Here is a 22,023-nt window from a genome sequence, read left to right on the forward strand (position 1 = left end):
CACCTGTCCGGGATTCACCCGGACAGTACAGGTTTAAAGTAATTTTGAATCACGTGTCCGGGTCTCCTGCCGCCTGGAACCCGGACAAATGATCCATACCGCACTGTGGCTCAGGGTTCCATGTGTTCAGCTGGGGGCCGGGGCAGGAACATTACTAGGTTTTCAGGCAGAAGTTCTTATGCTAATACAGCAGTTCGGACAATTTAATCAGTCCCAACGCTGCTTCTATAGTATCCTGCCGACTTTCTCAGGCAATGCACAGGATCCTACAGGAGGAGAAGAGGTACCCGGCAGACAACGAGGGCCCTCGAACCCTGGAAAACTTTACAGAGGAGGAGACCGCTATAGAAGAAAGAGTCTGGCCAGCAGTGCCCTGTCAGTGTTCGGGTATCAGTGGAGAATTGGAGGAGCATGCTGGATCAGGGATTGGGAGCTCCATGATTGGCCGATCAGCATGTCATTTATCACACAGACAGCTGACCAGGAACAGACCGTGCAGGAGACCAGCCGCATAATCAGCTACATCCACAATACTTGGCTGGGTAAGAAAAACTGGCACTGCCTGCCCCCCCTCCTGTCATCCTGCCCCCCTCCTGTCACACTGCCTTCCCCCCTCCTGTCACACTGCCTGCCCCCCTCTTGTCATCCTGCCCCCCTCCTGTCACACTGTCTGCCCCCTCCTGTCACACTGCCTGCCCCCCTCCTGTCATCCTGCCCCCCTCCTGTCACACTGCCTTCCCCCCTCCTGTCACACTGCCTGCCCCCCTCCTGTCATCCTGCCCCCCTCCTGTCACACTGTCTGCCCCCTCCTGTCACACTGCCTGCCCCCCTCCTGTCATCCTGCCTACCTCTGGTCACACTGCCTGCCCCCCCTCCTGTCATCCTGCCCCCCTCCTGTCACACTGCCTTCCCCCCTCCTGTCATCCTGCCCCCTCCTCCTGTCATCCTGCCCCCCTCCTGTCACACTGTCTGCCCCCTCCTGTGACACTGCCTGCCCCCCTCCTGTCATCCTGCCTACCTCCTGTCACACTGCCTGCCCCCTCCTGTCATCCTGCCCCCTTCTGTCACACTGTCTGCCCCCTCCTGTCACACTGTCTGCCCCCTCCTGTCACACTGTCTGCTCCCTCCTGTCACACTGCCTGCCCCCCTCCTGTCATCCTGCCTACCTCCTGTCACACTGTCTGCCCCCTCCTGTCATCCTGCCCCCTCCTGTCATCCTACCCCCTCCTGTCACACTGCCTGCCCCCTCCTGTCATCCTGCCCCCTCCTGTCATCCTGCCCCCTCCTGTCATCCTGCCCCCTCCTGTCACACCGCCTGCCCCCTCCTGTCACTCTGCCCCCTCCCTGCCTCCTGCATTTGTCAGGCAGGGAGGAGGTGTTATATCACCTCCTTAACACCTGTTTAAACTCCACAGCATTGCCCCGCCATTTAATGCATTGCACATGGGTGTGGGGAGCCCCCATTCATTTGAATGGGCCACATTCGGCAGTCAATACTGCTCGCTGAACCCAACAGTGCAGACATGTTTTGTTGCACTGTGATGCAAAACATTTTGGCTGTCTCTCTGTTGCCTTTTCAGTTTGAGGGGAATGGTTGGGTAGCAGTAAAAACATAGCTCAACCTCTAACTTTTCACTGTCCCCCCAACCACAAGTGTAAACGGAGTTGCAGGGCACTCTGAAGAATGATCCATACTGGATCATGTTTTGAAGGTATTTTACTCACCACCTGTTTTTAACACCTAAAAACCCATGACACTGTGCTGTAGCCATGTGCATTGCACACGATTGCAGCGCAGCCCCATTCAGGTGAATGGGTTGAGTTAAGCAAGCGCAGTGCCGTGCACCACTAAAATGTTTGGGTTTGGCTTGAAGAAAAGGTGGCAACCCTAGTAGTGGATAGTATAGTGGACAGTGTAGTGGTCAGCATGGTGTAGTGGACAGTGTAGTGGGTAGTATAGTGGACAGTGCGGTGTAGTGGTCAGTGCAGTGTAGTGGGTAGTGTTCAGTGTGGTATAGTAGTCATTGTAGTGTAGTGGACAGGTAGGTAAGCGTAGTGGTCAGTGTAGGAATCAGGTATGTCAGTGTTAGTGGTCAGTATAGGAAACAGGTAGGTCAGTGTAGGAATCAGGTAGGTTAGTTTAGTGGTCAGTGTGGTGTAGTGGTCAGGGTAGTGGTCAGTGCAGGGTAGAAGTGGGTATTGGTCATGGTAGTGGTTTGTCTAGTGTAGTTGGTAGTGTGGTGTAGTGGTCAGTGCAGTGTAGTGGTCAGTGCAGCGTAGTGGTCAGTGTAGTGTAGTGAGTAGTGGTCAGTGTAGAGTAGTGGTCAGTGTGGTGTAGTGGTCAGTGTAGTGTGTAGTATAGTGGGTAGTGGTGAGTGCAGTGTAGAGTGTAGTGGTGAGTGCAGTGTAGTGGTCAGTGTGGTGTAGTGGTCAGTATAGGGATCGGGCAGGTCAATGTAGTGGTCAGGTAGGTCAGCGTAGGAATCGGGCTGGTCAGTACTATTGTAGGAAGGGAGAAAGTGCTAAAAGTTCGCAGGTTAGGGGGCGCAAATGACTTGCCTTACCCCGGGTGCTGACAACCCATGCTACGCCACTGGCTAGGCATGATGGGAATTGTAGTTCTTGAACTGGAGGGCCATAGTTTGAAGACCCTTGCCCTAGTGGGTGTCTGGAGAGAGTTTTTCACATCTAAACAAGAATTCCCACATTACTTACGCTCACTCCAAGTGCTTTCTAGGAGAGCAAGTTTTTGTCATTAAGTACACTAAACCCCTGGTTCAGTCCTGTGACATCTCTCTCTCCTGGTCGGACAATGATACCATTATGTCTTCCTTTTTATCTCTCTTTATCTAACCTGAGGATGGCAGAAGGTCTCCGATCAATTCCCTCTTGAGCAACCCAGAAGTATATCAGAATATTTCCGTCTAAATACATCCCCTGACACTGTACCAGAACCCTTTTTAGGTGCTTACAAGATGGTTCACTCTTTACAATAATGGTAGAGGCACCAGACAGGGTTGCCCATTGTCACAGCTGCTATTTGCATTGTCAAACAAGCCACCAGCCCTAGCTCTTAGGCTAAAATGAACATACCAGGCCTCGATTTTGCAGGCTATAGGTGTAAAACTTCTCGGTTTGTAAATGATGTTATCCTGTTTCTAACTAATCTTTACCAAGTTTTTTCTCATTACTGGATAGATGCATTTTGATTCAGCGTTCATTTTTCTAGCATACAAATGAAAAAAAAGGCATGTCTTGAACATAAGCCTTTTTCAGCATGTCCATTTTCCGCTCCAGAATTTCACTTCCATTGGGAATCTTTTCACCTACCATATCTAGGGGTCCAACTCACCTCGTCCTACAATATCCTATACTCGCATTGTGACAGTTAAAGGCACCCTTGTCCCCAAACTCTTGTACCCATTCTGCATATTCCATATCAAGATCCCCTCTCATATACTATGTATTCTCCAGAATCAAGTACTTGGGATACTGATGCAAGTTTTTAACTGTTTTGTGAATTATCTGATGATACACAAGAAAGTGTTTATATGAGCACAGAGAGATGTTAATGTCAACAGTTATACAATTATAATAATATTCATACTTACTGTAGACAAGTACCTACTGTTTTGTTCTCCTAACGCAGCAGACTATGGATCTGAGAAATGTGCAGAAAATATATTGCTTTTCCATTTTAACCCATAGGAACTAATACATACAATGTTACTGTTACAAAAATAATAATTGGGTGGGGGAGACATGGAGCTAGAATGTGTTCATAAATCATAGGCGTGCGCACAAGGTGTGCCGGGTGTGCCCAGGCACACCCTAATCACCTCCTGCACATTAGTGTTAATGCTCTGTGTAGCAGCAGAAATAGGGGAAAGATCTCCCTCTTTCCGGCTCTGCCATAAGAGAAGTGTTTATGCTTTTCTCTTTCACTGTGCCGGCAGGGAGATCAATGTGCCAGGGTCATATATATGTAGACACACGCATGTGTGTTTGAGCTTAAGGGTGCACACCCTAATGCAATAGGCTGCGCACACCTATGTCATAAATGTATATTTTTGTATGAATAGCATCAGAGTAAAATTTTCATAAGCTTTAAATAATATTTTAACAGTTGAATTTTGTTATGATTTATGTTGGTACATCAAAAGTAATCAATAGGGATGTTGGTACCTGTATTATAGGTATTAATAAACCCATACAATTCATTTTTAAAACGTTTGTTGGCATCTTAGTGTACTATGTACTTAGTTTACTCACTCTGGTTCTGTACACCAAAAGCAGAACTGTTAGTAAAGAAGGTTGACAGTTTAACCCTAAACTGCTTATTTTTTGGCTCCAGGTATCTTGGTCATAGTATAGACACTGTTGTTCAGTCTCTTTACCTTGAACCTCAGTAAGCTATGATTTCTGATTTTATTAGCTGTTATATTAAGACTAGCCAGATAACTCTTGCAGGAGGGAAATTGTGACAACTGACCTGGGGGAAGGAAGCATAAGTCCAAACCTGTCAGTCACCCATGATGATTCATGACAAAAGAGTCATATAGGACAGCAGTTGTCACCAGAAAGATTTTTTTTTCTCCAGAATTTCTTTGACAAAGCTTTAGTTTGTCAAAGAAAGGCTAGCCACTTAAGGACTAGCCTTGTTTTGGATTTTAGGTGTTTACATGTTTAAAACAGTTTTTTTTGCTAGAAAATTACCCCCCAAACATTATATATATTTTTTTCTAACACACTAGAGAATAAAATGGCGGTCAATGCAATACTTTTTTTCGCACCGTATTTGCGCAGCGGTCTTATAAGCGCACTTTTTTTGGAAAAATTCACTTTTTTGAATAAAAAAATAAGACAACAGTAAAGTTAGCCCAATTTTTTTTTTATATTGTGAAATATAATGTTATGCCAAGTAAATTGATACCCAACATGTCACTCTTCAAAATTGCGCCCACTTGTGGAATGGCGTCAAACTTTTACCCTTAAAAATTTCCATAGGCGACGTTTAAAAAAATTCTACAGTTTGCATGTTTTGAGTTACAGAGGAGGTCTAGGGCTAGAATTATTGCTCTCCCTCTACCGGTCTTAGCGATACCTCACATGTGTGGTTTGACCACCGTTTTCATATGTGGGCACTACTCACGTATACGTTCGCTTCTGCGCGCAAGCTTGTCGGGACGGGGCGCTTTAAAAAAATCTTTTTTTTTCTTATTTATTTTACTTTATTTTATTTATTTTTTTACTGTTTTTTTTTTTTTTTTTTTAATTTGGATCACTTTTATTCCTATTACAAGGAATGTAAACATCCCTTGTAATAGAAAAAAGCATGTCAGATCCTCTTAAATATGAGATCTGGGGTCAAAAAGTCCTCAGATCTCATATTTGGACTTAAATGCAAAAAAAATAAAAAAAAAATTGTCATTTGAAAAAATGACAACAAAAAAATATGCCTTTAAGACGTATGGGCGGAGCTGACGTTATGATGTCGCTTCCGCCCTCCAATGGTATGGAGACGGGTGGGGGCCATCTTCCCCTCACTTGTCTCCATACCACAGACGTGACAGGTCCTGATCGCCTCCGCTGCTACCGACGGCTCCGGGCATGGAAGAGCGGCGGGAGGGGGGTGGCACCTCTCCCGCCGCCGATAACGGTGATCTCGCTGCAAATCCACCGCAGAGACCACCATTATCGTAAACAGAACCACCAGCCCTAAAGATGGATACCTCGGTTGTGGCAGCAGCTGCTGCCATTACCAAGATATCCACCTTCAAACTAATGACGTATATATGCAGTGGCAGTCGGGAAGTGGCTAGACACTGATTCTCATGAAGTGTCTTTTGAGTGTAATTTTTCCTACTTACCTGAAGTGTCCCGTTTCTTCATTAATATTAATTTTATTGTAAATGAGTCTTCAAGTACAAGAAGAGTTTTGCCTACCCCATTATTAAACAAATCATCTTGTTGCATTTTGATAGAAATAATTACTAGCCTTTGAAGTCCAGGTATTTAAAGCAAAGTTAAAAACAACAACACAGAAAAGAAAAATCTAAGAATAATGGCAAAAGCAGTAAGTTAGCTGTTAGATTTATTCCTTTTAAACCCTGTAGTGCCTTGATCTCCAAAATTGTACAATAGCAACTTTTCAGGTGAATTACATTTTCTGCATATACAGAAAAATAACTGTTGATCCCGTCAGAAATCCCGCATCCTTATAATGTACTGAACTAAAATCCTAAACAATTTTGTCAGCTTTCCCAGCTATCTTCTGTGAACTTACAAAAGAAGCTGTCCTTGCCGGGAGAACACAGTGATTATTTCTAGCGACTCTAATGCCGTGTACACACGGGCGGACTTTTCGACCGGACTAGTCCGACGGAACGAATCCGCCGGACAATCCGACCATGTGTGGGCTTCATCGGACCTTCAGCGGACTTTTTCTGTCGAAAATCAGACGGACTTTAGATTTGGAAAGTGCTTCAAATCTTTCCGCCGGAACTCCGCCGGACCCAGTTCCTATCGAGAAATCCGCTCGTCTGTATGCTAGTCCGACGGACGAAAACAGATGCTAGGGCAGCTATTGGCTACTGGCTATGAACTTCCTTATTTTAGTCCGGTCGTGCGTCATTACGTACAAATCCGTCAGACTTTGGTGTGATCGTGTGTAGGCAAGTCTGTTCGTTAGAGAGTCCATCGAAAGTCAGTCGTAACTCCGTCGAAAGTCCGTCGGAAAGAACGTCGAACCTTTGATGCCGAAAAGTACGCCCGTGTGTACACGGCATAACAGTCTCTAGCAATAATTGCATGCAAAATCCAGCAGGCTGGTTGTACCCAAGTTGATCGATCAATCAACTTGGGTACATTCAGCCTGCCCATACTTGGTTCAAATCTCAGGCAGTTCCTACTGAACCTGTCAAAATTGGAACTGTCTATGGCTGGCTTTAGAATGAATTTTGTGCTATTTTGGGTATTTTAGACAACTGCCCTTCCAACTTTCTCTTCCAAATTGTTCGACTGTACTTTGTAAACAGATCCAATTACCTGGAGTTCCTTTTTTTTAGCATCTACCATAGAAGAAGGAGAGGTACACCCAAAGAACTACAAACCCAAGAGAAGTGATAGGTGACATCTAGTATGTTTTTAGTTGGTCTCACTTGTGTGTACATTTGCACTTTTTTAGGAGAAAAATTATATCTAAGAGAGTATAGAAACCCAAAGTTTTTTTTTAGGTAAATGCCATATTTATTTTAGCAGACAATAGGATGCTTGAAATATACCAGCTCATCATAAAAAGAATAGCATCAGAGTAAAATTTTCATAAGTTTTAAATAATATTTTGACAGTTGAATGCTGTTATGACTTACGGTATGTTGTATATCAAAAGTCCCACTATGTTATATTGTGTGCGGATTATGTAATAAATAGGGATGTTGGTAACTATTATTGCACACGTACAATTCCTTTTTAACATGTTTGTTGGCGTATTAGTGTTCTATGTACTTACAGTTTACCCACTCTAGTTCTGTACACCAAGAGCAAAACTGGTAGTTCTGCTCATCGTTAAAAAAAAAACCTAAAATGGGCATTGTCTAAATATAAGACCTATCTATATTCTTACGTGTATCTTTGTGAAGGTTCAGTTGAAACCTTGCCTTTTGTTCAAGTGCCTCTAGTAACAAAGACCAGTCACTGCTACTCTATTTCCTTGCACAGGGTGACTGGTCTTGTATCTGCCCCCTCCTGTAGTTTTCTAAAGGGGGTCTGTAGTGAATGTGCCTGCTGGGTCCCTCCCACAGAAGTTTCTGTGCAAATGATGGTAACACTGCTACATTTATAAGGTAATACCTTTGTAGCAAAGACATTTGGTGCACACAAAGTGGATTTAAATGATTTGTGACTATTAAGCGATATATATTTAAATTAAAGTTCTTGTTCTTTAAGTTCATCTTAAATTAATCAATTACACGAACAGTAAGAATGAGTCCTGAAAATTAACACAACAGGATTTTGCATGGTGCTTGCCGTACAAGTGACACATTTAAATGTACACTGATACCTGTTTTTTAATGCCTTTTAATAGATATTACTTTCTAGTAATGGTATAAAATGTTGTACTCCCAATTGGTCCTGCATCTGATATTGGTCCTGCATCTGATCCTCTGAACTAGACTTCACATAGTTTTTTTTTTTTTTTTTTTTATTTTACTTGATAATGTCTAAAAAAATGTTTTTATTTTTTTACGGAGAATCACTTTTACTCTTTAAAATTACTTCAGAAGATTTCACATGTACCTTAACATCGGCTCCATTTGTGATTTGTTTAATTCCCTCATACAATTTAAATTTAAAACATGAGTTTGGTGAGGCACTTTACCTGTTCCGCCAAATGCAATTAAAGAATAAAATGTAAATGAAAAAAAATACTGGCTTCAATTAAATATGTACATATTGTTAACAGGACCCCCAATACATCTGCAATGCTGTGCAAGAAGAAAAAAACAATACCAAAAGCATTCTATTCCCCCTTAACCCATGCTAGGTCATGCTAGGACACCTGTTCATTGACTAACCGCATCTAGGTTTCAAGTTAGGGAAGGAAAACATTCACTTCTAGGCCTAGCCAAAATGAATTGCTTCAATCATCAGTTAACATTGCAGTTACTATGGTGTTGATTTACTAAAACTGGAGAGTGCAAAATCTAGTGCAACTGAGCATAGTAGCCAATCACCGTCAAACTTCAGTTTGTACAAATAAGCATTGACAGAAAAACCCTGGAAGCTGATTGGTTTCTCTGGGCAGCACTGCACCAGATTTTGCACTCTCCAGTTTTAGTAAATCAAGCCCTATGCTTCTACTGAGCAGGAATGTGCAAATTTCACAGGATCCCATTCTTCTGTTACTATAATGCCCCGTACACACGATCAGATTTTCCGACGGGAGATGTTGGATGTGAGCTTGTTGGCGGTAAGTCTGACCGTGTGTATGCTTCATTGAACATTCGTTGTCAGACTTTCCGCCAACAAATGTTGGCTAGCATGCTCTCAAATTTTCTGGCAACAAATGTGTGTTGTCGGACTTTCTGATCGTGTGTACACAAGTCCGTCGCACTAAAGTCCAAAGTACAAACATGCATGCTCGGAATCAAGGATGAGCCGGAAGTGCTCGGTCTTGTAAAACTAGCAGTCGTAATGGAGATATCACGTACGTCTTGTACATCACTACGTTTGTAATTGTTGGCCAACATTTGTGTGACCGTGTGTATGCAAGTTGGAGCCAACACCCTTCGAACATCGAAAATCCACAGTTTTGTTGTCGGAAAGTCCGATCGTGTGTACGGGGCATTAGACTTTCTATAAGATTAATTTAGACCAATGCTAGATATCCCAGATAAAAGATGCCTCTCCTTTCTTTATGGCTATTTCAATTAATTGGGGGCATAGCATGAAACAGGGAAGACTAAGAAGAATGTGAGATTCCTTTTTAAAGCTCCCAGGGCCGGTGCTACCACTAGGCAAACTAGGCAGCCGCCTAGGGCGCACTGCTGCCCAGGGCGCCCAGCCACTGGTGTTCCTACTCTCTTCTCTCTGCAGCAAGCAACTAAGCCTCAGAATCAGCAGGCAGCCGTCGCTCCATTTGCACATCGTGTCAGAGGCACAGCAGCGGCGGAGGACTGTGTCTGTGTCTCAACTTCCAACTGAATGGAAGCAAGCAAGCATTTATTGATGGGCGCTGGTAGGCATTGATTGATGGGCGCTGGTAGGCTGCATTGATGGGCACTGGTGGGCTGCATTTGATGGGCGCTTCAGGGGTGGAGACAAGGGGGGGCGGCAAAATTAGGTTTTGCCTAGGGTGTCAAAAATCCTTGCACCAGCCCTGAGTGCTCCATAATACCATGTTAAATGAAAGGAGTTTGCTTTTTATGTTGAGCAAACTTCTTTGCTCAGATTTTTTTAACCTAAAATACCCAGCAAGACTCACAGAACAAAAAATAATGTTCTTTTGCAAGGAACATACATTCCTTATTAATAATTCTGCTAAAAACATATTGTGTGTTGTAAATTACCTCCAGCTTTGCTCTTGTTTCTTCTTGCTGGAGGCTGCCATTTTGCTGAAGCCCAGAGCTTCTGAACAGCAGTAAATCATAAAGCAAAACTAAACCCATCAATTTATTGGTTTCAAAAATAGTTACATTCCTGGTATGCTGGGATTTTCAACTGTCACATTTACTTGTGTTCTCAACCAAACTGTCAAACCATCAAATGGTTGGTGTCATAACTGATTACATGTGCAGCACTATAGCAGTTGCAGATCAAACAGAAGCAGCTTCCTTGGCTGTAAAGGATAGGAGGGTTTAATTCTGCTTTGATGCTGTCAGCAGAACGGCCTCTACAATCATGGCAGTGCCTAAAATGCCTAAAAATAGAGAGCAACTGAGCATGTGCAGAGCAGGGTGAGACAGTGCATTACTGAATTTTAAACAGTGTAAAGACTTTAATGTTTTACATAGCTATACAGTAATACCTTGGATTACGAGCATAATTCGTTCCAATAGAATGCTTGTAATCCAAAGCACTCGTATATCAAAGCGAGTTTCCCCATAAGAAATAAGGGAAACTCAGATAATCCATTCCACAGCCACTGCTTGTCTATGCAGTACCGCATGTGGCCAGAGGTGCGGGGGCACTGGAGACACTCATGAACCGAGTGTTTCCAAGTGTTTCCGTGTGTCTCCGAATGTCTCAGAGCGTCACCGACGGCCTGCACCTCTGGCCAAATGCAGTACTGCACACCCCAGCGGCTTGAATCCTGCTCTTCTTGCGAGACAACGCTCGCAAAGCAAGTCGGTATTTAAAAAAAAAACAAAAAAACTCATATTGCGAAACGCTCGTAAACCGCGTTACTCGCAATCCAAGGTTACACTGTACCTGCAAAAGGTGCCAGCCTGACTAAAATTCCACTTCCATTTAACTTCTTTTCAGCTGTCTTTTTTTTTTTAACTTTTTTAAAGCAACATGTCGAAAAATCTTTTGCAAATCTCTGACACACTTTTGCATAATTCAATAAAACGACAAAAAATGTTATACGCACATTTTATTACATCACATTTGCATTTTAATAAATCAGTTGCAAGTCTGCAACATATACATTAACTGGAGCACATTAATAGATGCAACTAGTGCAAATATATTGCTAGATGAAAACCCCCCATGTACTCTCTTTGTGTCTCATTTTGGTGCTACAGACACTGACAGACAACCTGGCACTACTACTTCATAGATCATAAAGGAGATGATCAGCAAACCATGTAGAAACAAAGACCTGATGCAGCATGTTTCCTTGAACTACTAATTGCAAGTGGAATAAGTGGGTGTCTGTGAATTAGGCATCATTACAGACACATATATGCTGAGCCGTGCTAAAGGTTAATGCAGTTTGCAAACTACATTAAGTAATAAATTAGGGTTGAACAGTGCATGTCTTCCACACTTAGCACCGTTCTCTGCCAGGCACAGGTCACTTGGGTCAATATTGCAACTTAAAAAGCAGCAAGCAGACACCCACAATTATCAGGAAAGGGGGCAAATCATTTTAGCAAATGTACTCTGTATGTAAAATTTTCACTTCAGCTTTGTTCATAAAAACAGTAACCTGCAGAAAAGGTCAGCTTGCTAATCAGTTACCGGAGACCTTCTCTATTCATACAGTTGCTTTTATTAGCAGCCTGAATAAAGAATCAGAATAAATGATTACATATTTTTCTGATAAGTACAGTATGTGATTGGAAGTTATATAGAAAAACAGGCTGTTCAACAATGTTGGTGCATCTAGCTAGGTGTAGCAAGCATGAATATGGTTAATATCAGGAAACATAACTAGTTAGAGTTTTATTTGCATATCATGTAATTTTGTAAAATAAACACATGGTGGATGTTATCCATTCCTCCTGGCTGGCTGTAAATGTGGGTATGGATTGGTCTGTCAAATTTAAAATTAAACATCCCATCAATGGGAGACGTCAGAAACGTATTCACAAAGTTGCCCTGTCCTGGACATGTGCTCATCTATAAGCTCATAAACCCCAAACATACGAGATGCTAATGCTCATTCTAAATCATTATGTAAGAATACTTATCCAGGGCTTTTTGTTGTTGTCAGAGAGTAGGTGCAGATATTCACCCCCTTCCCTGGGTCATCCTTGTCTCTGCCCCCTCCCCAGCTCCCAACACCCTCCCTCCCTCTTTAATTTTACTGACTACACTTACTGGTGGTCAAATATATTTGCCCTCTTAGTGGAATTGGGCATTGTTCCTTTACTAGTGGTCCACAATAGGGATGAGCCGATTCAATAAACTGAAAAGAAGTCAGGATGTCAAACACGAACCCTGTTGAAATCAATGGGAGCCAAGATGTCAAATTAAAAATGTCTATTTTCTGGGCTAAACAGGCAAGGAGGTGACAAAAAATAGCATTCAGAGGGGATGAAGGGTGCTGTATATACTAATGCAAAAAAAAATAAAATAAAATAACATTCCTGGGGGTGTCCTAATCATGTCTGTGATGTACAGAAAGTGCTGCAGCAGCACCGACATTTACAGAGGAAGTAAGTATTTAAAATGAAAAGGAATACAATTTAAAAAATAGGTGTAGCGCTATTCATCTGTCATGTGAAATATCCAGTGATATCAAATTATATTCAAATAAATACATTTATATAATAATGTGTTTAATTAAAGTTCATATGCTGAAACTTCTCTGCGTTATTATGACTTCTCATTTCATACATCATCCACCACTGTGCAAATTGTGTCTTCAGCAGATTATGTGCACACCTTCACCAGCCGTTATACCTGCTCACCGCATACATGAGTCAGAAAGACTAAAAACAATTCCTTTCTTTCTTTAAGCTTTGGTCTCATCTCTACCACATCCGACCAGCTACTCTGTATCCACTTTCCAATCAGTAGCCTCCCAGGGGGATTGCAAGAAAGATCTCTGGTATATACTGCCCCACTGCTTTTCTCCTTCCTCCACACCAGAGTTATTACTCAGTATTCCTGATAGGAAATTACTCCACATTCATGCAACAATAAATAGAGGATACATAGTGCTCTCCGTTTGCAACATTTATTAAAATACCCCAATTAAAAAACACTTACAAGATATTCAGTTAAAACCAGCTCTATATAGTCCTGCTCACCACTGTGGCTGCGTGATCTCATGGGCTCGGCTCCTCCCCTCTACACGTGTATCACCCTCTGATTGGGCTTTCTCAGTTGAGGGGTCACCTTCACTTAAAGCGGAAGTTCCATTTTTTGGTGGAACTCTGCTTTAACTCATTTCAGCTTATTGAAGAAGAAATACAGTATACACAACTGAGCGTCTATATAGTCTTTTTATTTAGAAATGCATAGATGAGTTATTGGCTAATGTGTTTTATTACCACATTATTCACATGGACATTGCCTGTTATCAAACAAACAATGTGTATTCTTTGAGCAAATAGAGCAAATAATTTGTCAGCCATTAAATCAATGCATACAGTGACTGAAGATTATTACGTTAATCGGGTACTATTTTCTTTTCAGCGGCCTTCAGTGATAGTGAAAGTGACTCTGAATTAAGCTCATCAAGTTTGGATGACAAAACTTCAACACTAGAAGAAAAAACTAGAAATATTAGGATAGATTCTGGTAAGCTCTAATTCTAAATGTGTATTAATGCTTTCTGTACAGTGGAACATGTGAATGAAAATGTGATGCAAAATAAATTTATAAATTATATATACAGTATCTCACAAAAGTGAGTACACCCCTCACATTTTTGTAAATATTTTTTTTTTAATCTTTTTATGTAACAACACTGAAGAAATGACACTTTGCTACAATGTAAAGTAGTGAGTGTACAGCTTGTATAACAGTGTAAATTTGCTGTCCCCCCAAAATAATTCAACACGCAGCCATTAATGTCTAAACCGCTAGCAACAAAAGTGAGTACACCCCTAAGTGAAAATTTCCAAATTTGGCCCAATTAGCCATTTTCCCACCTCAGTATTATGTGACTTGTTAGTGTTACAAGGTCTGAGGTGTGACTGAGGAGCAGGTGTGTTAAATTTGGTGTTATCACTCTCATACTGGTCACTGGAAGTTCATCATGACACCTCATGGCAAAGAACTCTCTGAGGATCTGAAAAAAAGAATTGATGCTCTACATAAAGATGGCCTAGGCTATAAGAAGATTGCCAAGACCCTGAAACTGAGCTGCAGCACGGTGGCCAAGACCATATAGCGGTTTAACAGGACAGGTTCCACTCAGGCCTCTCCATGGTCGACCAAAGAAGTTGAGTGCACGTGCTCAGCGTCATATCCAGAGGTTGTCTTTGGGAAATAGATGTATGAGTGCCGCCAGCATTGCTGCAGAGTTTGAAGGGGTGGGGGGATCAGCCTGTCAGTGGTCAGACCATACGCCGCACACTGCACCAAATTGGTCTGCACAGCTGTCGTCCCAGAAGGAAGCCTCTTCTAAAGATGATGCATAAGAAAGCATGCAAACAGTTTGCTGAAGACAAGGACTAAGGACATGGATTACTGGAACCATGTCTTGTGGTCTGATGACACCAAGATAAATTTGTTTGGTTCAGATGGTGTCAAGCTTGTGTGGTGGCAACCAGGTGAGGACTACAAAGACAAGTGTGTCTTGCCTACAGTCAAGCATGGTGGTGGGAGTGTCATGATCTGGGACTGCGTGAGTGCGGCCGGCACTGGGAAGCTACAGTTCATTGAGGGAACCATGAATGCCAAAATGTACTGTGACACACTGAAGCAGAGCATGATCCCCTGCCCTCGGAGACTGGCTCGCAGGGCAATATTCCAACATAACGACCCCAAACACACCTCCAAGATGACCACTGCCTTGCTAAAGAAGCTGAGGGTAAAGGTGATGGACCAGGCAAGCATGTCTCCAGACCTACCCCTATTGAGCATCTGTGGGGAATCCTCAAATCGAAGATGGAGGAGCGCAGGATCTCTAACATCCACTAGCTCTGTGATGTTATCATGGAGGAGTGGAAGCGGACTCCAGTGCCAACTTGTGAAGCTCTGGTGAACTGCATGTCCAAGAGGGTTAAGGCAGTGCTGGAAAATAATGGTGACCACACAAAATATTGACACTTTGGGCCCAATTTGGACATTTTCACTTAGGGGTGTACTCACTTTTGTTGCCAGCGGTTTAGACATTAAAGGCTGTGTATTGAGTTATTTTGAGAGAACAGCAAATTGACACTGTTATACAAGCTGTACACTCACTACTTTACATTGTAGCAAAGTGTCATTTCTTCAGCGTTATCACATGAAAAGACAGAATAAAATTTTTCCAAAAATGTGAGGGGTGTACTCACTTTTGTGAGATACTGCGTGTGTGTGTGTGTGTGTATATATATATATATATATATATATATATATATATATATATACACACAGTGCCTTAAAAAAGTATTCATACCCCTTGAAATTTTCCACATTTTGTCATGTTACAACCAAAAACATAAACACAAAGTGGCACATAATTGTGAAGTGGAAGGTAAATGATAAATTGTTTTCAACATTTTTTACAAATAAATATGTGAAAAGTGTGGTGTGCATTTGTATTCAGCCCCCCTGAGTCAATACTTTGTAAAACCACCTTTCATTGCAATTACAGCTGCAAGTCTTTTTGGTGCTTTGCACAGCTAGAGAGTAACATTTTTGCCCATTCTTGGGCAAAAATGCTGTGTCCCCCACATGGCTTCTCGCAAACGGGACTTCTTTTGGCTTTCTTTCAACAAAGGTTTTCTTCTTGCCACTCTTCCATAAAGACCAGATTTGTGGAGTGCAAGACTAATAGTTGTCCTGTTGACAGATCCTTCCACCTGAGCTGTGGATCTTTGCATCTCCTCCAGAGTTGCCATGGGCCTCTTGGCTGCTTCTCTGATGAATGCTCTCCTTGTCTAGCCTGTCAGTTTAGGTGGACAGCCATGTCTTTGTAGGTTTGCAGTTGTGCCATTCTCTTTCCATTTTCGGATGATGTATTGAACAGTGCTCCGTGTGATGTTCAAAGCTTGGGATATTTTTTTTATAACCTAACCCTGCTTTAAACTTCTCCACAACTTTATCCCTGGCCTGTCTGGTGTGTTTCTTGGCCTTCATGATGCTGTTTGTTCACTAAGGTTCTCTAACAAACCTCTGAGAGCTTCACCGAACAGCTGTATTTATATTGAGATTAATTGAGATACAGGTGGACTCTATTTATTAATTAGATGACTTCTGAAGGCAATTGGTTCCACTAGATTTTAGTTAGGGGTATCAGAGTAAAGGGGGCTGAACACAAATGCACGCCATGCTTTTCAGATATTTATTTGTAAAACATTTTGAAAACCATTTATAATTTTCCTTCCACTTCATAATTGTGTGCCACTTTGTGTTGGTTTATCACATAAAATCCCAATAAAATACATTTAGGTTTTTGATTGTAACATGACAAAATGTGGAAAATTTCAAGGGGTATGAAAAGTTTTCAAGGCACTGTGTGTGTGTGTATAGTCGTATATACAGTCATGTTCAAAAGTTTGCATACCCTGGCAGAAATTGTGACATTTTGGCATTAATATTGAAAATATGACTGATTATGCCAAAAAACTGTCTTTTATTTAAGGATAGCAATCACATGAAGCCATTTATTATCACACAGTTTTTTGGATTATTTTTGAATCATAATGATAACAGAAATCACCCAAATGGCCCTGATAAAAAGTTTACATACCCTGGAATGTTTGGCCTTGGTACAGACACAGAAGGTGGCACACACAGGTTAAAATGATAATTAAAGGTTAATTTACCACATCTGGGGCTTTTTAAATCACAATTAGTGTCTGTGTATAAATAGTCAATGAGTTTGTTAGCTCTCACATGGATGCACTAAGCAGGCAAGACACTAAGCCATGAGGAGGTAAAAAAGAACAGTCAAAAAACCTGCGTAAGAAGGTAATGAAACTTTACAAAAATGGAATAGAATATAAAAGGATATACAAAGCCTTGAATATGCCAGTCAGTACTTTTTAAACATTTATTAGGATGACGTTGCCTCGTCCCGGCCCTCCTCTGTGCCCACAATGTCCTGGGATGCATCACACTTCCAGGAAGCTGCAAGACCAGTCTCCCTACACCATGCAATCTTGCATATATGCACTGGGGAGCAGGCTGCGATTCATCAGGAGGTCAGAGCTGGCTCTCAAATTAAAGATTGCAGCACCTTGCATCCAGCAGGGGTGGGAAGAATTGGCAGCGAGAAGGTGTGCTGGACTCCATGGCCTGGTATCTGTTTTTTTTTAAGCCACCAGCTACAGTATTTGTAGCTGCTTTTAATTTTTAAAATACTGAGTGAAGAACAACTGCAAGCAAAAGTTGTGAGCTATACTGAGACTGTATGATTTGGAGCTGAGGTTTTTCTTCAGTGTTAATTTCATGACCTGCACGTAATATTTGTTCTTTCTGCTTTTTTAAAGAGTAGCTTCATCTTTATCTTTCCTTGTTTCATAAAGAAAGACTTCTTTGACCAGATGAATAGGCACATTTCATGCATGATCAGCTCTTGCCTTCTCCTGTTAGGGGCCTGCAGTCTGTTGATTTGAAGGTGAAAGGTATCAAATGAAACGTGAGCTATAGGTGAAAAGATCAGTTTCATAAACACCAATGTTTTTCCATTTCATAGTGTTCAAAGATTTTAAAAAATCATGCTTCTGCTTGGTTTCGTTGTCTCATGATGATGATCAGACTTGGTCGAAAAACTCTTTACAAAAAAGATAGAACAATAAGCTGCTGAATTTCAGGTAACATGCCCATATAGGTATAATGTACAATGGGGTGCTCAACCTTTTCAAGAGCAAAGGCCACTTAAGAGATTTGGTAACCGGCTGTGTGCCACAATGAATTGAAATGGTTCAGAATTTCAATTTATTTTAGTTTGAATAGCATAATGAACATTTTCTCCCTGTAGCTGCTGAATGCTGATGGGAGGGAGATGAAGAGAAGTTAGATTTCAGCAGTTGCAGGAGAAAAATAAAGAGGATATGTTCCTGTATACAGTGCTTTTTCACATTTTGTCATGTTACAACCAAATAAATAAATGTATTTTATTTGGATTTTATGTGATAGACCAACACAAAGTGGCACATAATTGTGAAGTGGAAGGAAAATGATAAATGGTTTTCAACATTTTTTACAAATAAATATGTGAAAAATGCGGGGTGCATTTGTGTTCAGCCCCCTTTACTCTGATACCCCTAACTAAAATCTAGTGGAACCAATTGCCTTCAGAAGTCACCTAATTCCTAAATAGAGTCCACCTGTGTCTAAATTAATCTCAGAATAAATACAGCTGTTCTGTGAAGCCCTCGGTGGTTTATTAGAGAACCTTATTGAACAAACAGCATCATGAAGGCCAAGGAACACACCAAACAGGTCAGGGATAAAGTTGTGGTGAAGTGTAAAGCAGGGTTGGGTTATAAAAAAACATCCTATGCTTTGAACATCTCAAGGAGCACTGTTCAATCCATCATCCAAAAATGGAAAGAGTATGGCAAAACTGCAAACCTACCAAGACATGGCCGTCCACCTAAACTGACAGGCTGAGCAAGGAGAGCATTAATCAGAAAAGCAGACAAGAGGCCTATGGTAACTCTGGAGGAGCTGCAGAGATCCACAGCTCAGGTGGTAGAATCTGTCCACAGGACAACTATTAGCTATGCACTCCACAAATCTGGTCTTTATGGAAAAATGGCAAGAAGAAAGCCAAAAAAGGTCAAGTTTGCAGTTTGCGAGAAGCTATGTGGGGGACACAGCAAACATGTGGAAGAAGGTGCTCTGGTCAGATGAGACCAAAATTTAACTTTTTGGCCTAAAAGCAAAAATTCAATGAGTGGCAGAAAATGAATGCCCTGTACACACGAGCGGACTTTTGCGTGTGTGGGCTTCATCGGACCTTCAGCAGACTGTCGAAAATCTGATGGACTTTAGATTTGGAACATGTTTCAAATCTTTACGTCGGAACTCCGCCGGACCCAGTTCCTATCGAGAAATCCACTCGTCTGCATGCTACTCCGACGAACGAAAACCGATGCTAGGGCAGCTATTGGCTACTGGCTATGAACTTCCTTATTTTAGTCCGGTTGTACGTCATCACGTACAAATCCGTAGGACTTTGGTGTGATCGTGTGTAGGCAAGTCCGTTCGTTCGAAAGTCCCTCGAAAAGACTGTCGGACCTTTGTTGCCGAAAAGTCCGCCCGTGTGTACAGGGCATAACACTGCTCATCACCCTGAACACACCATCCCCACCTGGAAACATGGTGGGGGCAGCATCATGTTGTTGGGATGCTTTTCTTCAGCAGGGACAGGGAAACTGGTCAGAATTGATGGGAGGATGGAAGGAGCCAAATACAGGACAGCAGGACAACGACCCTAAACATATAGCCAGAGCTACAATGGAATGGTTTAGAATGATCAAAGCATATTCATGTGTTAGAATGGCCCAGTCAAAGTCCAGACCTAAATCCAATTGAAAATCTGTGTCAAGACTTGAAAATCGCTGTTCACAGATGCTCTCCATCCAATCTGACAGAGCTTAAGCTATTTTGCAAAAAATAATGGGCAAAAATTTAACTCTCTAGATGTGCAAAGCTGGTAGAGACATACCCAAAAAGACTTGCAGCTGTAATTGCAGCGAAAGGTGGCTCTACAAAGTATGACTCAAGGGGGGCCGAATACAAATGCATGCCACACTTTTCACATATTTATTTGAAAAACATTTGGAAAACCATTTATCATTTTCCCTCCACTTCACAATTATGTTCCATTTCGTGTTGGTCTATCACATACAATTCCAATTAAATTCATTTATGTTTTTGGTTGTAACATGACAAAATGTGGAAAATTTCAAGGGGTATGAATATTTATTTAAGGCACTGTATGTCGCCCTCGCCGCCCCTCCTGTCCTATTTTAAAACAGAATGTGACAGGGAGACCACACAAGGCCCCTGGAGCATGAGGCGGGGTCACTATTGTGAACCCTTAATGCTACACCAGTGGTTGGGGGTGTGTGGTAAAAACCACCTGCCTCCAAAACAGTGTAGTGGTATCCCTTAGGGGCTGCTGAAAGTTGTGGTCCACCTGCCACACTGCCCAGCCCAGCATTCACTTCCCAATTACCTTGGAGACAATGAACAGTCCATATGCTTGTTTTTGTTGTTTTTTTATTGAGGGATTTGAGCTTGGATAGGGATGGGAATATATGGGATGCCCAGTAGAATTTCAGAACAGTCAATTTGGGACAGAACTATGTACACTCTTTGTACAAGACACTTCTCCAAACTCCTCCTGCACAACACTTGCTTGCAGACTATCACTCTCTCTTCCTCCTGCACAACACTTGACTCCATGCACAACTAGCACATGTTTAGGCTGACTCAGTCAGGCCCTAGGAATTGACATTTGTAGGCAAGGACCGCGGGCCCCTTTAGTGTAGCAAAAATAGAAATAGGAAGTCCTTGGTGCTAGCTGTCCTATGGTGGACTACTGCTCCCAGTAATCCCTCTTCAGGCCCTGCCAGCCCTCCTGGCTGCAGCTGCCCGACTCCACTGCCCGTGACATCACAGTCCTTACTGCTGCCTCTGCCTCCATCCCTGACTGCACACTCCCAGTCCTCTCAGACGTGCCTCCCCAGTTCTCCCAACTGTGCCTGACACTCACCGGCCCTCCTGGCCTTACACACACCGGTGGTTCCCTCCTGAAGACTTGCCTGGCAGTACCAGCTCCTGCTGTGCTCTCGGACTCCTCTCTGTGCCTTCTGTTCGGATCCTTCATTTGTTCTTGAATGGATCCTTTTTGCACCCTAGTCCCAGGCCCAAGGTCACCCCCCCCAGACTGGAGAGTGCCCTCAAAGGCCCCAACAGCCTAGTACCCCATCCTCAGTTCTTCCACCCAATGACTCCACAGCTGGGCTGACCCTGGGTATATCAAGGAAGCCTGCCCTCTGCCAATCCTAGATGGGGATTGGTCAGGGCTTCCTGAGACACCTCAGACAGCTCCACCTCTCTTCCCCTCCTCTCTCCTAAAATCCTCTAGAAGCCAGAGGCAGGTAACCGACAAGTGATGCTGTCTGTGAGTCACCAGCCTACAATTAGCCACTCCCAGCCCACACATTCAAAACAAACAGGCCTCCGAAGCTAGGCCTGCCTAAATTTACCTGCACTCATCAAAAATCTACCTCTAGCACCTACCTAAGTAGAGGGTGCTACATTCACCCCCACCAGAATCCAGCTGGCACCTCAGCAAGGGCATTCCATAAGATAAAATGGAAGGGGGGGAAAGGGAAATCATTTGGATGGGGAAAAATAAATTACGTACAAAAATACAGGAATACATTTTGTAGGTATTTACAGTATTCACATCACTGTACACTCCTAAATACAGATCCCTGTAGCTGACATCAACGTCACACAATTTACATTTTTGAGCCAGAACATCTCTCCCGCAAGAAAGATACTCTGCCTGCAGGAAAATCTTGACTCCAGCCGAAGGGGATGGACAGCCGTCCCATCCCAGATGATCCTAAGAGAACACAAACGGCATCCTATCCTTGTCCTATCTTTACACTAACAGTTTCTGTTGGGAGGGGGTTATCATCCGCCCAATAGAAATAGAGAAGAGAAACACATGTTTTTTTTTTTTCCTGTGTGTTCTGTCACGAGGGGGTTATGACCTGTTGACAGAAACAATAAAGGGGAAAAAACACATGAAATCAAAAGCAACAGTCTTTGTTTGGAGTTCCTGATGGGAGGGGCCCCTCGCCGAGCAGACAGGCTCCTAAAGGATTAGATCAAGAAACAGGCCTCACCCAAGTATCCTTGCAACAGAGAAAGAAAAGCATTCATCCATTGGGCACACGGGTGGCAGGCTGGCCTGTTCCTGCAATGTCAGGGAGGGAAAAA

At 42.6% G+C, this 22,023-nt stretch overlaps 1 protein-coding gene across 6 annotated transcripts in view; it reads left to right on the top strand.

Annotated features, from left to right (window-relative positions):
• Nucleotides 1-22,023, top strand: part of RPH3AL (rabphilin 3A like (without C2 domains)) — a 290,823-nt gene that overhangs the window by 239,077 nt on the left and 29,723 nt on the right. For all 6 annotated transcript variants that reach the window (XM_073615154.1, XM_073615153.1, XM_073615156.1 and 3 more), the window contains one exon: nucleotides 13,594-13,698. In XM_073615154.1, coding sequence (XP_073471255.1) covers nucleotides 13,594-13,698 — 105 coding nt within the window. The remainder of the gene's footprint in view (nucleotides 1-13,593; nucleotides 13,699-22,023) is intronic.

The sequence above is a fragment of the Aquarana catesbeiana genome, linkage group LG02 (genome assembly GCF_042186555.1).
Source record: "Aquarana catesbeiana isolate 2022-GZ linkage group LG02, ASM4218655v1, whole genome shotgun sequence".
NCBI classification, from domain to species: domain Eukaryota; kingdom Metazoa; phylum Chordata; class Amphibia; order Anura; family Ranidae; genus Aquarana; species Aquarana catesbeiana.